The 12,665-nt window shown below is 37.8% G+C and overlaps 1 protein-coding gene across 1 annotated transcript; it reads right to left on the reverse strand.

Moving 5' to 3' along the window:
• Positions 1–7,665: 7,665 nt before the first annotated feature.
• On the reverse strand, positions 7,666–12,665 carry LOC143612068 (glutamate receptor 1.2-like). Its single transcript, XM_077086139.1, has 5 exons — positions 12,392–12,665; positions 9,016–10,280; positions 8,623–8,932; positions 8,077–8,459; positions 7,666–8,010 (listed from the first exon to the last, which is right to left on the reverse strand). Exons 1-5 carry the CDS (start codon positions 12,663–12,665, stop codon positions 7,666–7,668), a joined length of 2,577 nt encoding a protein of 858 aa, XP_076942254.1.

The following is a 12,665-nucleotide window of genomic DNA, read 5'->3' on the forward strand; positions in this document are numbered from 1 at the left end:
AAGACCCCCACGGCGTAGGCATGTGTATGTTTGACCCATATTTATTTATATAAAAGTCATACATAAATTTAAAATTCAAGTTAAAATCATTTTGTGCCTCTGTTGAAAAGTTTGGGTCAACTTCATGCATATCTAAGGCTGAAAAAATTTCGTCTATCACACATTCAACCCCCGTAACATTTAACATTGGGTTTAAAGCGGCGGCGCAAGTAAAAATCGGTGGCAATTCAAGAAAGTATTTTTTTAATTTAAACTTCATTGGTAATATAATGTTTGAAAACATTAGACTTTTATTTTCAAATTCTTTAAGATTGTTAACGATTAAAAATAACTCCGAAAGAACTAAGGGACTTGTCGGATAATACGTTCCCGATAGTTTCGTAGTTGATGTTTTAAAAGCTTCAAGAAAAGTCGATAAGTCATTGATAATTTCCCATTTCTCATTTGAAAAGGGGATTGCCAAATCATTCTCGGCAAGACTAGAATGAAACAATTGTAAAGTTTCTCTTTGTTTCAAAGCACTTTGAAACATTATGCAAGTGGAATTCCATCGATGAGGTACATCCCAATTAGCTCCCAAAGCTTTTCTTCCCGTATCTTTACAAAATTTTCTATAATCCATTTGTCTTTTTTTACTTTTCTTAAAAACTTCATGTAGCATTACTCTAAAATCGTTTATAACCGATGTAACCTCATCCGAAGCAAGTCCGTCTTGCACGATTAAATTAATGATATGTGAGTGAAAAAATACACCATTGCAAATCGGCGTATATTTTAATTTTAATTTATCAACCGCCGATGTATTATTCGACGCGTTATCAAATGCAATTGAAAATATTTTATTTTCTAGTTTATAAGTTTTTATAACATAATCTAAAATTTCAAACAAATTATCTCCCGTATGTGGATACTCAAAGAGTTCGAAAGCAATGGTGCGTTTCATCATTTCCCACGATGACGGGCCTACCCAATGAGCGGTGACACAAAGATAAGATTCGGGTAGACCATGTGGAGCCGACCAAACATCACTAGTTAAGTTTATTCCCGTATTTATATTTTCAAAATGTGCAATTAGTACCTCTTTGGCCTTCTTCCACAATTTTAAACAATAACGTTTAAGAGTATGACGACTTACGTGAGTGTATTGTGGTTGAAGCGTATCTCGAATCATGGCGGTTAAGCGAGGGTTGTCGAAGTGGCTAAACGGCAAAGCTTCTTGAATCACAAACTTCGTCATACGATCTTGAACTCGATCAATTTGGTATGTAAATATTCCGCCTTCACTATCCATTTGCGTTTGTTGCGACTCGACGTTCTGTTTCAACGCCCTGCAATACGGTCTTTCGATGTGTTTCTTCAAATTTGAATTCGAAAGTGGGTTTAAATAAATCCCACAAAACTTGCACCGAGCCTTCAATGAATGGTCACTCAATTCAACCAAATCCCAATTGCACAAAATCTCTTGACTACGATTATGAGGTACAATACGAACGAAACTTGGTCCGGCGGTGGAACCTTGACCAACCGATGATTGTGAGGCAGCCATAACAACAAATATGAATATAGAAGAAGAGAAAACAAGAGATTAGAGAACTCAGAACGTTGTAATAGCGTTTTTTTGTATTTTTTTGCGTTCGGGTTTGCGTTTTGAGTGTTGTGATGAACCCATTACACCAAATACCTATTTATACTAGTAGTGGAGTGTTTGGGGAGCCAAAAAACGGCCATTTTTGACCCCAACGGTCAAAAAACGGCCATAAAACCGTTTCCCAACGGCTAGAACTACTCCAACGGCTAGAACCGGTTCCGAACCGGTTCCGGTCGAACCGGTTCCAGAACCGGTTCCGGTTCGGTTCCGGTTCCTACCCGGTCCACCTCCAAAAATGTCAAACCGGTCCCGGATCGTCGGGTTGAAACGGAACCGAACCGGTTCCTACGAAAAACGGGTAGGAACCGGTTCGGTTCCGGTTCGGTTCCACCGAACCGGTTTTGTTGTCCACCTCTATCCGTTATGGTCATGGATCACGGTCCTGGTTCTGCGAGAGCTTTAGGAAATTGCGCCTCCCCACAATTCCATTCGAAGCGACCACACTTCTCTCTAACATAGGTGATTCTCATGAATCATTAAAAGCATCATGGTTATTTCACTTAACCTTAATATGCTTAACCTCTCCCAAATGTCACTGGTTTTAGGGTACTCCCCTAGGAGAAAGGACTAGGAAGTTCAAGACTCCATTTGATTTTGGGGTACTCCCCCACAGTGACTGCTTCTGGTCATATGATTAATTTTGCCTATTGAACTTAGCTCTTGGGATCTCCAGTCTGCTAAGTTAGGTTTCCCTCATACTTCCTTTATCGCGGGCTTTAGTCCCATTCCTCTCGACAACTTATAAAATTTATCCGTGCTTAAGCCTTTTGTTAACGGGTCTGCAATGTTATATTCTGACCTCACATGGTCAATCGTGATAACACCCGTTGACAGTAGTTGTCGTATCGTGTTATGTCTACGTCTCATATGCCTTGATTTGCCATTATACATTGAACGTTGAGATCTACCAATTGCAGACTCATTATCACAATGTATGAAAATTGCCGACAACGGCTTTGGCCATTGTGGAATGTCTTCCACGAATTGACGTAACCCTTCTGCCTCTTCCCCAGATTTGTCTAAGGCAATGAATTCAGACTCCATTGTGGATCTAGCAATTACAGTTTGTTTGGATGATTTCCAAGATATTGCTTCCCCACAAAGTAGGAACACGTACCCACTTGTTGATTTGGAATCTTTCATATCCGAAATCCAGTTCGCATCAGTATACCCTTCGATCACAGCTGGATGGTTGGTATAATGCAAACCATAGTCTCTTGTGTATCTTATGTACCTAAGCACCCTTATAATAGCTTTCCAATGTTGAACACTTGGATTGCTAGTATATCTACTTAGCCTACTCACCGCTTATGCTAAATCGGATCTCGTACATGTCATGAGATACATTATACTTCCAATGATTCTTGAATACTCTAATTGAGCAACCGGCTCAGCTCTATTTTTACATAGATGTAGAGTAGTGTCAACAGGAGAACGAGCCACTCGCTTGTCTTCCATGTTGAATTTTTCAAGAATCTTGTCGACATAGTGTGCTTGACTCAAAGTAAGACCTTCTTTGGTTTTAATGATTTTTATTCCAAGAATAGTATTAACTAAACCCATGTCTTTCATGTCAAATCGTGCCTTTAACATGTCTTTTGTAGATTGAACCATTTTATCATTACTCCCAATGATAAGCATGTCATCCACATAAAGGCATAAAATAACATAACCTCCATTTGTGTTTTTAACATAAACACATTTATCACACTCATTAATTTTGAAACCATTGCTAATCATGACTTGGTCAAACTTTTGGTGCCATTGTTTTGGAGCTTGCTTCAAGCCATACAAAGACTTGATGAGTTTGTATACTTTGCCCTTTTGACCAGGGGCGGAGAAACCCTCAGGTTGCTCTATGTATATCTCTTCTTCCAAATCACCATTTAGAAATGCCGTTTTTACATCCATTTGGTGCACTTCCAAACTTCGTAAAGACGCGATTGCAAGCACCAACCTTATAGAGGTTATACGTGTTACAGGTGAGTAAGTATCAAAATAGTCTAGACCTTCCTTTTGTCTAAAACATTTGATCACTAGCCTCGCCTTGTATTTATCAATACTTCCATCGGCTTTCATCTTCTTTTTGAATATCCAACGATATCCAAGTGGTTTGCAACCAACTGGAAGATCTACCAATTCCCAAGTATGATTTTGTAAGATCGAATCAATTTCATTCTTGATTGCTTCTTTCCATTGAGGTCCTTCAGGTGAGGTCCATTGAGGTCCTTCAGGACCAAAGGATTTTGCAACCTTTTGTCTTTTGCTTCGTCTTAAATCACCATCCTCAGTCTCGGGCCGTTCATGTGTTCCTTCATGAACCAAGTCGTCATTTTGTGTTGACGAGCTTGCACCTACATAATTCGCTCGTGATGATGAGGCCTCATGTGTGTGTCCTAACTTAGGAAACACGTGCTCAAAATACGAGACAGTATTGGGGCTCGCCTCCATGAAAGTGTTTACGTGTACATTTGGATTTTTGGATTCATGTACCAAAAACCGATGTGCACTACTATTGTGAGCATATCCAATGAAAATGCAATCAACAGTTTTGGGACCAATCCTAAGAGCTTTAGGAGGTGGTACGGTGACTTTAGCTAGGCACCCCCACACTTTCATGTATTTGTACGAAGGTTCTCTTCCATTCCATAACTTATAAGGAGTCTCGTCCCTATTCTTGAGAGGTATCTTATTTAAAAGATAATTTGCCGTTAAAATGGCATCCCCCCACATGTCATGGCTCACCCTAGAACTAACCAACATGGAATTCATCATCTCTTTCAATGTACGGTTCTTTCGTTCCGCCATGCCATTTGATTGTGGAGAATAAGGAGGGGTTAATTCATGTATTATGCCACTTTGTGCGCATAAATCCGCAAATGGTGAAACGTATTCACCTCCTCGATCGCTTCTCACACGTTTAATTTTCTTGTTAAGTTGTAACTCAACTTCATTTTTAAACAAGATAAATTTTTCTATTGCTTCATCTTTACTTTTAAGTAAATATACATAGCAATATTTTGAGCAATCATCAATAAACGTGATGAAATATTTGTTTCCCCCTCTTGTTGGGCACATTTTTAAATTGCACACATCGGTGTGAATTAAATAAAGTGTTTTAGTTATTCTTTCAACCGATTTAAAGGATGATCTTGTAAGTTTGGATTCAACACATGATTCGCATTTCGAGTTTGTATCAATGTGGAATGTTGGTATGCTTTTTAATTTAATTAAACGACGAAGTGAATTGAAATTTACATGTCCTAATCTACCATGCCAAACATTTGAATTTAAAGACTCAATAACATAAGCAGAAGTAGATGCCTTATTCATTTCATTTCCAATCACGGTTACATCAAGTTTAAACATACCACTGAGGACATAGCCCTTACCAACATACATTCCACGCTTAGTCAAGACAAACTTGTCCGACTCAAACACTAAACGAAAACCAAACTTATTAAGCAACCAACCCGAAACGAAATTCTTACGAATTTCGGGCACATACAAAGTGTTGCTCAAAGTAAGCTCCTTTCTCGAAGTCATCTTCAAGATCACATTCCCTTCACCCTTGATGTCGGCCGTTGCTTGATTCCCCATAAACAACTTAGCATCACTAGCAGCCTCCTTAAAGGTGCTAAAGAGGGTCTTGTCATCACACACATGACGGGTCGCACCCGTATCAATGAACCATCCTTGCGGTTTGTCCCCCACAAGATTGATTTCTTCAATCATTGCCGAGAGCTCGGTGATCATTGCCACCAACGGTTCACCATTTTCATCCACCATATGCGCACGCTCATGCTTAGGCTTCTTGCATTGGTTCGCACGATGGCCATTCTCATTACAATTGTAACAAACACCTTGGAAGTTTGAAGATTGAGGTTTTTTTCACAACCTCCTTCTTCGGTCTAAGGTTCACCTTTCCCTTTCCCTTATTCATTTTACCCTTACCCTTATGCTTCCCCTTTGAAGATTGTCCAAGTTCAACCATGTTGGCCTTAGCCATTGGCTCCACACGAGCTGATTTTTGAGCCGTTTTATTGTCTTCCTCAATTCGAAGACGAACAATTAATTCATCAATAGTCATCTCCTTTTGTTTGTGCTTAAGATAATTCTTAAACTCAACCCAACTAGGAGGCAACTTTTCAATTATGGCTGTAACTTGGAACGTTTCACTAAGTGTCATACCCTCGGCATGAATTTCATGAAGTATAACTTGTAGTCCTTGGACTTGGGTGATCACAGTCTTGGAGTCAACCATTTTAAAGTCCAAAAAACGGGCCACAACAAATTTCTTTGTTCCCGCATCTTCTGTTTTATACTTCTTGTCTAAAGACTCCCATAGTTCTTTGGCAGTCTTTATCCCACAATAGACGTTTATACAATGGATCCGCCAAACCATTGAACACGTAATTGCGACATAGAAATTCAGAATGTTTCCAAGCGTCCAAAGCACTCACACTTTGGGCATCATCTTGGGCAGTGGGTATGGGGGCTGTTTTCTCCAAGAACTGTGCTAAGTTCAAGGTTGTCAAGTAGAAAAACATTTTATGCTGCCACCTCTTAAAGTGGACACCCGTGAACTTTTCGGGTTTTTCAGCATGGTTAGCCATTGTGGTCGCTCCCACATTGGCTGGGGTGGTCAAATGGACAGCAGGGGTAGCATTAGAAGTGTTTGGGGTTGGTCCTGTCATTCTTGCACACAGAAAACAGACCAAGTTAGTAACTTAGAAAAAAATTTCAGAAAATTCTGAAATTTGCCAGATAAATTTATCCCGTGCGAGATAACTTTATCTCGTGCGAGATAACAAAACCAGCCCAAAAAAGGAGTCTTTTCTGATTTCAGAATGCTAAACCAAGAACGAATCTGTCTAAGTCCAACTTTGAAGATCCAATTCTTGATTTTGAGACCAAAACAGAAAAGAAAAACTGTTTTTAAAACATATACTATTTTGAAACAAAACTGGTTTGGATCAAAATAGAATAGTTTCTGAAAATTTAAACAAAGTTTTCACGATAAGCTATCTCGTGCTAGATAGCCAAAAACAGCCCAAAAAGGAGCCTTTTCTGATTTCAGAATGTTAAACCAAGAACGAACATGTCTAAGTCCAACTTTGAAGATCCAATTCTTGATTCTGAGACCAAAACAGAAAAGAAAAAAATGTTTTTAAAACATATACTATTTTGAAACAAAACTGGTTTGGATCAAAACAGAATACTTTCTGAAAATTTAAACAAAGTTTTCACGAAAGGGTTTTAAAAATATTGTTTTAAGATTGTAGGAACTGAATTCGTGAATTGAGTAAATAAACAGAATATTAACAAACAGTTTTATTACTCATACAATACAAGAATCTGAAATACAATACAGAAATCAAAGAAATAAACCAAATACAATACGAAAAAAAAATATAAACGGTTTGGCTGAAGATCGTGTTGAACACGGGGCCCTTAAAACAATATTTCGAGTCTCCCAAGAGAACTCGTTGTTTCCCAGGGTACAACAGCCGGAGTAGTAGTACTGCCGGAGTTAACCATAAACCTGAAAAATGTTCGAATAAAAGAAACCAGAAATGTAGAAGAAGAAGAAGTTGTAAAACCTTGCAACAATGCTTGTGTTATGTGTAAGGTTTGGTGCGTGTTGCAACTTAGTTTACCTCTCTATTTATAGAGGAAAAACAAGGCACAAGTTTTTCATCCCACCAATGTGGGATACACCACTATAGTATTTTCTTTCAAATACACACAATCACACATCGATATCTCATTCATCACTGTCTATTAGTGTGCATTTGTTGTGTCATAACAACCTACTAATGCACACGTAACAAATTTTCCAACAGAAATAACATTAAAAATAGACATCACTCATCGAATAATAAGGTACTTTTGATTTTTGTTTTGAAGAATTGAAGGATATGAACATATATTGATAATTATCCATAGTAATAACATGTATAATAATCGTAAAAACAAATATGTAAACTAGAGCAATTGCGACTTTGTATATCATATTAATTAGGGTCGTCTTCATTCAACTGAAATGGTACTTTCAGGAAAAGAAATTTCAAGATGAATGCTAGCTTTCCACCTGCTAGCTTTGCATAGGTGTAGTGCACTTTCTCATGTATGTAGCGAAGCATGAACACGAAAAGGGCAGCTGCCATTGAGATACCACTGATAAGAAACAATCCACGCAACCCTTCGAAGTTTAGAATCTTGGGTGCAGAATCCTTTGAAAGTGAATCTGATTTTTGGCCAAACCACTTATCATCTAATTTTTGTAAAGTTCCATCTGCCCGTAAACTGGCAATCTGTCTTGAGATCTCGAGGGTCCAATTTGAACCTTTAGGGAATGCCTGAAAATTAATATAGCTAAATTTAAACTAGGAACAATTAACAACGACAAAGCTCAGGACACTCACGAATCCAAAACCATTAGTGATATCTTCGGACAGGACCATGGAGTAGCCAAACGGATGAAGTGCAAGGAATTCCTTGATATAAGGAATTTCATAAATAACTGCATCTACGGCGCCGCCTTTCTTACTACCCTTTGACAAAGCATTAGCAATTTCCTCTAGTGTATGATATGACTCCAACCTGTAGTCATGAAACTTCCAGTTGCTACCAATAACTCCCTGTAAACCATTCTGGTACCCGATTAAGCCCCTCTTTGATGCTAACTGAATTTGTTCAACAGTTAGCAGCGAACTTAGTGTTGCGGTGTAGCTTGAAACAAGCACGAGCACTACAAATAACCATACAGTGACAACAAATCTTGACAAATTACTTTCCAACTTCTGTCCTGTAATTTTACACCATCTTAATTAATTAAGTTAATTAGCTCATTTATAGTTTAACAGAATATTCAGGAAATAATGAACGCCTAATGCTAGAAATATCTACTTAATTAACTGTAAAAGTTTTTTTTTGTAATTAACTGTTAAAAAGAAAATGTGGCAGCTTACTATGAGCATAAACAAGGGTTGAAAAGGCAAACCACAAGGCTGTTCCTACTTGTCGTCCCAATGAGCCTTGAAATTCCTCATTCGTCTCATGTTCAAGAATCCAGATGACAAATCCCAGCAAAATAAAGAAGCAAGCAGATACAAGCCAAAGATCTGAACTAAGTGGTTTCATAAATATCCATAGGCTTGCAGTTGCATCTGCATTGAGAGTTAGTGTTGCAACGCCAAGATCTGTGTACGGCAATGTAAAGTCGACATATCGAGATCTGTTAGCTATGATTGATATATCTCCAATGGCAGCGTCAAATTCCTGATACAAACAATAATGTAAAATAGTGTATCATAGTGCTGTCTTGCTTCAAAAGAATGTGCAGATTAGAAAATTATGCATACCCCTTCATGGACTCGATATACAAGACCGTCGTAACTTACTCTTTCAGTTGGAATGAATTGAAAGGACACACTGGGGTCTACTCTAGCAAAGGCAGCTATGAACACATCTGAACAAAACCCTGAAACAATTGTTGAGTTTGTTTGAGCGTCATGCTTAACTACAAAAAATGGTCTTGTTCTATTTGGCATAGGAATTCCAATTCTGAGGCGCCTGCTAGTCACTTGTAACATCCTATGTGTTGGATTATCCAAGATACCGCCTGGCCACATGATGGGTTCCAAGCCATCACTCGGAAAAGAGTTCAGCTTACTTATATTTTTGGTGAAAGCAGCAACATCTGTTGTCCAAAACCCAACCTTCACTTCCTCTTTACCTATCACATTTATTATTTCTAGGACTTGTGACGTGACCCTCGCATTCAGAAATTTGAAACTACCACTTAAACCATCAAATGATATTCTCATCATCTGATTCAGAAGTATTGTACGCCATTGAGCCGAGCCAATCATTCCCAAATCTTTTGTGTTCACTTTAATAACAGACTGTGTCTTCTCAACAGCCATTGCCAGTGCTGAAACTCCATCATATGCCGACATGGCAAAAGCATTTATGTCCTTAAGCTCCAATACATGATATTCCTTTCTCCACTTCATCCTGAATTTATGCAGTTCCCTTGATTGAGGGATATGTGATTTAAAACCCACCACCCCTTGCATCAACTCGATAACTTCATCATTCATTATATTTAAAAAGTTCATAGTCTTGCTGGTGACAATCCACTTGCAACCTGCATCCATCATTCCTGGATATTTTGCATTGTTGAAAAGGTGTGATGCAAGGGAATGAGAAACATGTAGGATGTATAGTTTCGTTTGCATATTTGAAATCTTGTGAAGCTCGCCTAGTAAGACATCATAGCTAGGAGAGGTTGAAATAGCACTCATATATGTTATAGTTATGCTCTTTTCTTGGAGGGAATTTGTCATAAATGTTGCCATTTCTCTCCCACTTTCGGTGTCCTCAAAAATAATAATAGCATTCTTCCATCCAAAGGAGAATGCCATGGATGCAATGGCTTTAACTTGTGTTGTTTCATCTTGGGTAATTTGAAGAAAATATGGATGTTTGTTTGAAGATGGAACTGGTGATAGTGAAACAATAGGTGTGGTCGTCTGATCCCCCAATACTGCCAGGAACTTGGCTTCGGCTGTTGATTGTGAACCTAAAATTGCTTGCACTTTTGGTTTCTCGAGAAGATCAAGAGCTGGCACACAAACAAAAGAATCTTACAATTTGAAATGTGTATTGTTCACACAAATATGTTGGAGACTTAATTGCACGTGTAAGTTGATTGCTACAAAAATGATTACAACTTACAAGCTAACTTATGAATCCAAGAACTTGAATATGACAATTGACAAACTATCAACGTTTAAGAACACTTGATCAGTTATAGATTTTCTGCTTGATCGGGCTTGGTATAGCATCCGCTTTTAAAGCTGACCATGAGTTGGTCCTTATCAATAGATTCAAATAGGAAAAAAAAGTCCTTACATTTTGTAGCTCCTTTTGTTAGGGAACTCTAAATTTGGCAATTACTTAAGTTTTTTTGAAATGGAACGCATAGCCTTGGATTAAAAATAAATTATCACATGAATTAAGATTTTCGTGAATTTATATTAAAACAAATCAACTAAAATATCTAAATGTGGGAAAACACCACCAATATAAAATTCCGGGCTGTAGATGAAGGAACTTGGGGCCGTGGGCTCAATACTCAAATCTTAAATACTATATGTTCCAATACAGAAACGACGTTAAGATGAACAAAGTTGCAGGTGTTGTGCACTTGGGGCATGAGTACGGTGATGATCGATGGACGTCAGGTTTGGTTTACATAGAAAAAAAAGAAAAAAACGAAACATGACCTGTATAAATAAGGAGAGGGCAACTTGGTAATTTTTACTCTATGAGTTTGATCAAATCTCTTCTCATTTCTATTCACTTCAAATCTCTTCAACTAGGCTGGGGAACATAGTGTTAGGTTTGGGGTTTGATTGCATGAATGGTTATATGATGTCACTTGATTGAAACGCCGTGTCTTTCGAGTTGCACCGACTGACTGCCGACTGCTTCTTGAATACCAGCAATTGTTAAGAGATTGAATTTTAGGTGTTTTGCTTATCTAATAGGTCATATATCTGTTTGGGTTATATATATTGATTTAGTAATTAGTAGTAGAGCTAGTTTGATAGAAGCTGATTTGAGATGACTAATCTCCCAAGATAGTGACCGTTTGAGCGGGTTAGACTCCAAAGAAAATAGACGAGAGAGAACACGAAATTGCTGCCAATTTTCTATATTTCATTCTTCCCAAACATTAAACAAACTTTGCCTATTTATAGGCTATACACAAATAACGGAATAAAAACTACATGGCCACTTTTCTACCCACTACTCTAGGAACTCATACGCATAAACATTTTTTAAAGGCTAGATAACACATGCAGAGAACTAAAGTACACGTTGTAGATCATTGATCTATATTGTTGGATTGCATGGCATCATGGCATCTTGGGTACGTATCATAGTCCTATGGGTTTAGTTTTTGTGAGGTGTTTTAGTTTGTAAGTGGGTCGAGTCATTGAAGTTTAATAAACAGCTAGAAAACTATCGTCGTGTTCCTGAAATATGAACCTGTTCCTTCTTATTTGTTTTCTTTGATTTAATTGGTGTTCCAGAAAAAATCAACAATCGTAGTCAATATATTACCACTAGAAACCAATTAAAATAACACAAACAAACGAACAATCATATCTAACATATATAAAATATGATCGAAGCAAGTACTATATTTTATTGGAAGCAAATAAGATCAGATCGAGCGCACATCTTCACGCCACATATATAAGTTATTTCTCAAGAGTAAAAATGGTAGTGAGTGATGTGAACTCAAGTTTAAAGGGAGGGTCTCCTATAGTAAATTGGTTAAATATTGTACAAAATATATTTGAAATAGCACCTATAAATTCACTTCATATTAGAAGTATATATAGGTTGCCATTGCCTAGGCACAGCACAGGTAGCTAGATGCATGTTTTCTGGGTTGCCTTTCCCATAATGTGACTGTCGCCATAGCAATTAATTTAGCCACCTATCTTATAATATTAAGAGAGAAATGTGTTGCTATTTTAGTCTCGTATTTGTTATTTCTGTATCTAGAGTTTCTTAGTAGTTGCAATTTTCGTCCTTCTCTCAAACATATTTTAAACTGAAAAAGCACGTTTTAACAAACTACATGACGAAAACCGCAGTTCTTTATTGTATTAACCTTAGATGAGGGGGGTAAATGAGAAGGAGGGATGTAAGGGTTACCAGCAGATAGAGCATGCAGCGGTTCTCCATGAGTATCCCTACTGTGAAGAACTATCCTTGTTTTGTAGTGATTGTTGATGGTGTAAAACTCGGATACAGCCATGCTGATGCAGCTATGAACAGTCTTTCCAACTGATGATCCCATGTCAAGAATCACTCCCACTGGGATGTCTATGTAGGGGGAATCTGCTTGTGCTATTACCTGTATCTGAAACCAAAGTAGAATCAATTTAAAAAAAAACAAGTATGTGTTCTTCATGCTACTCATCTCCAT

This window comes from Bidens hawaiensis, unplaced genomic scaffold, assembly GCF_021521415.1.
Source record: "Bidens hawaiensis isolate Kalapana, Puna unplaced genomic scaffold, B.hawaiensis_p1.1 tig00033168_1, whole genome shotgun sequence".
In the NCBI taxonomy this organism is placed as follows: domain Eukaryota; kingdom Viridiplantae; phylum Streptophyta; class Magnoliopsida; order Asterales; family Asteraceae; genus Bidens; species Bidens hawaiensis.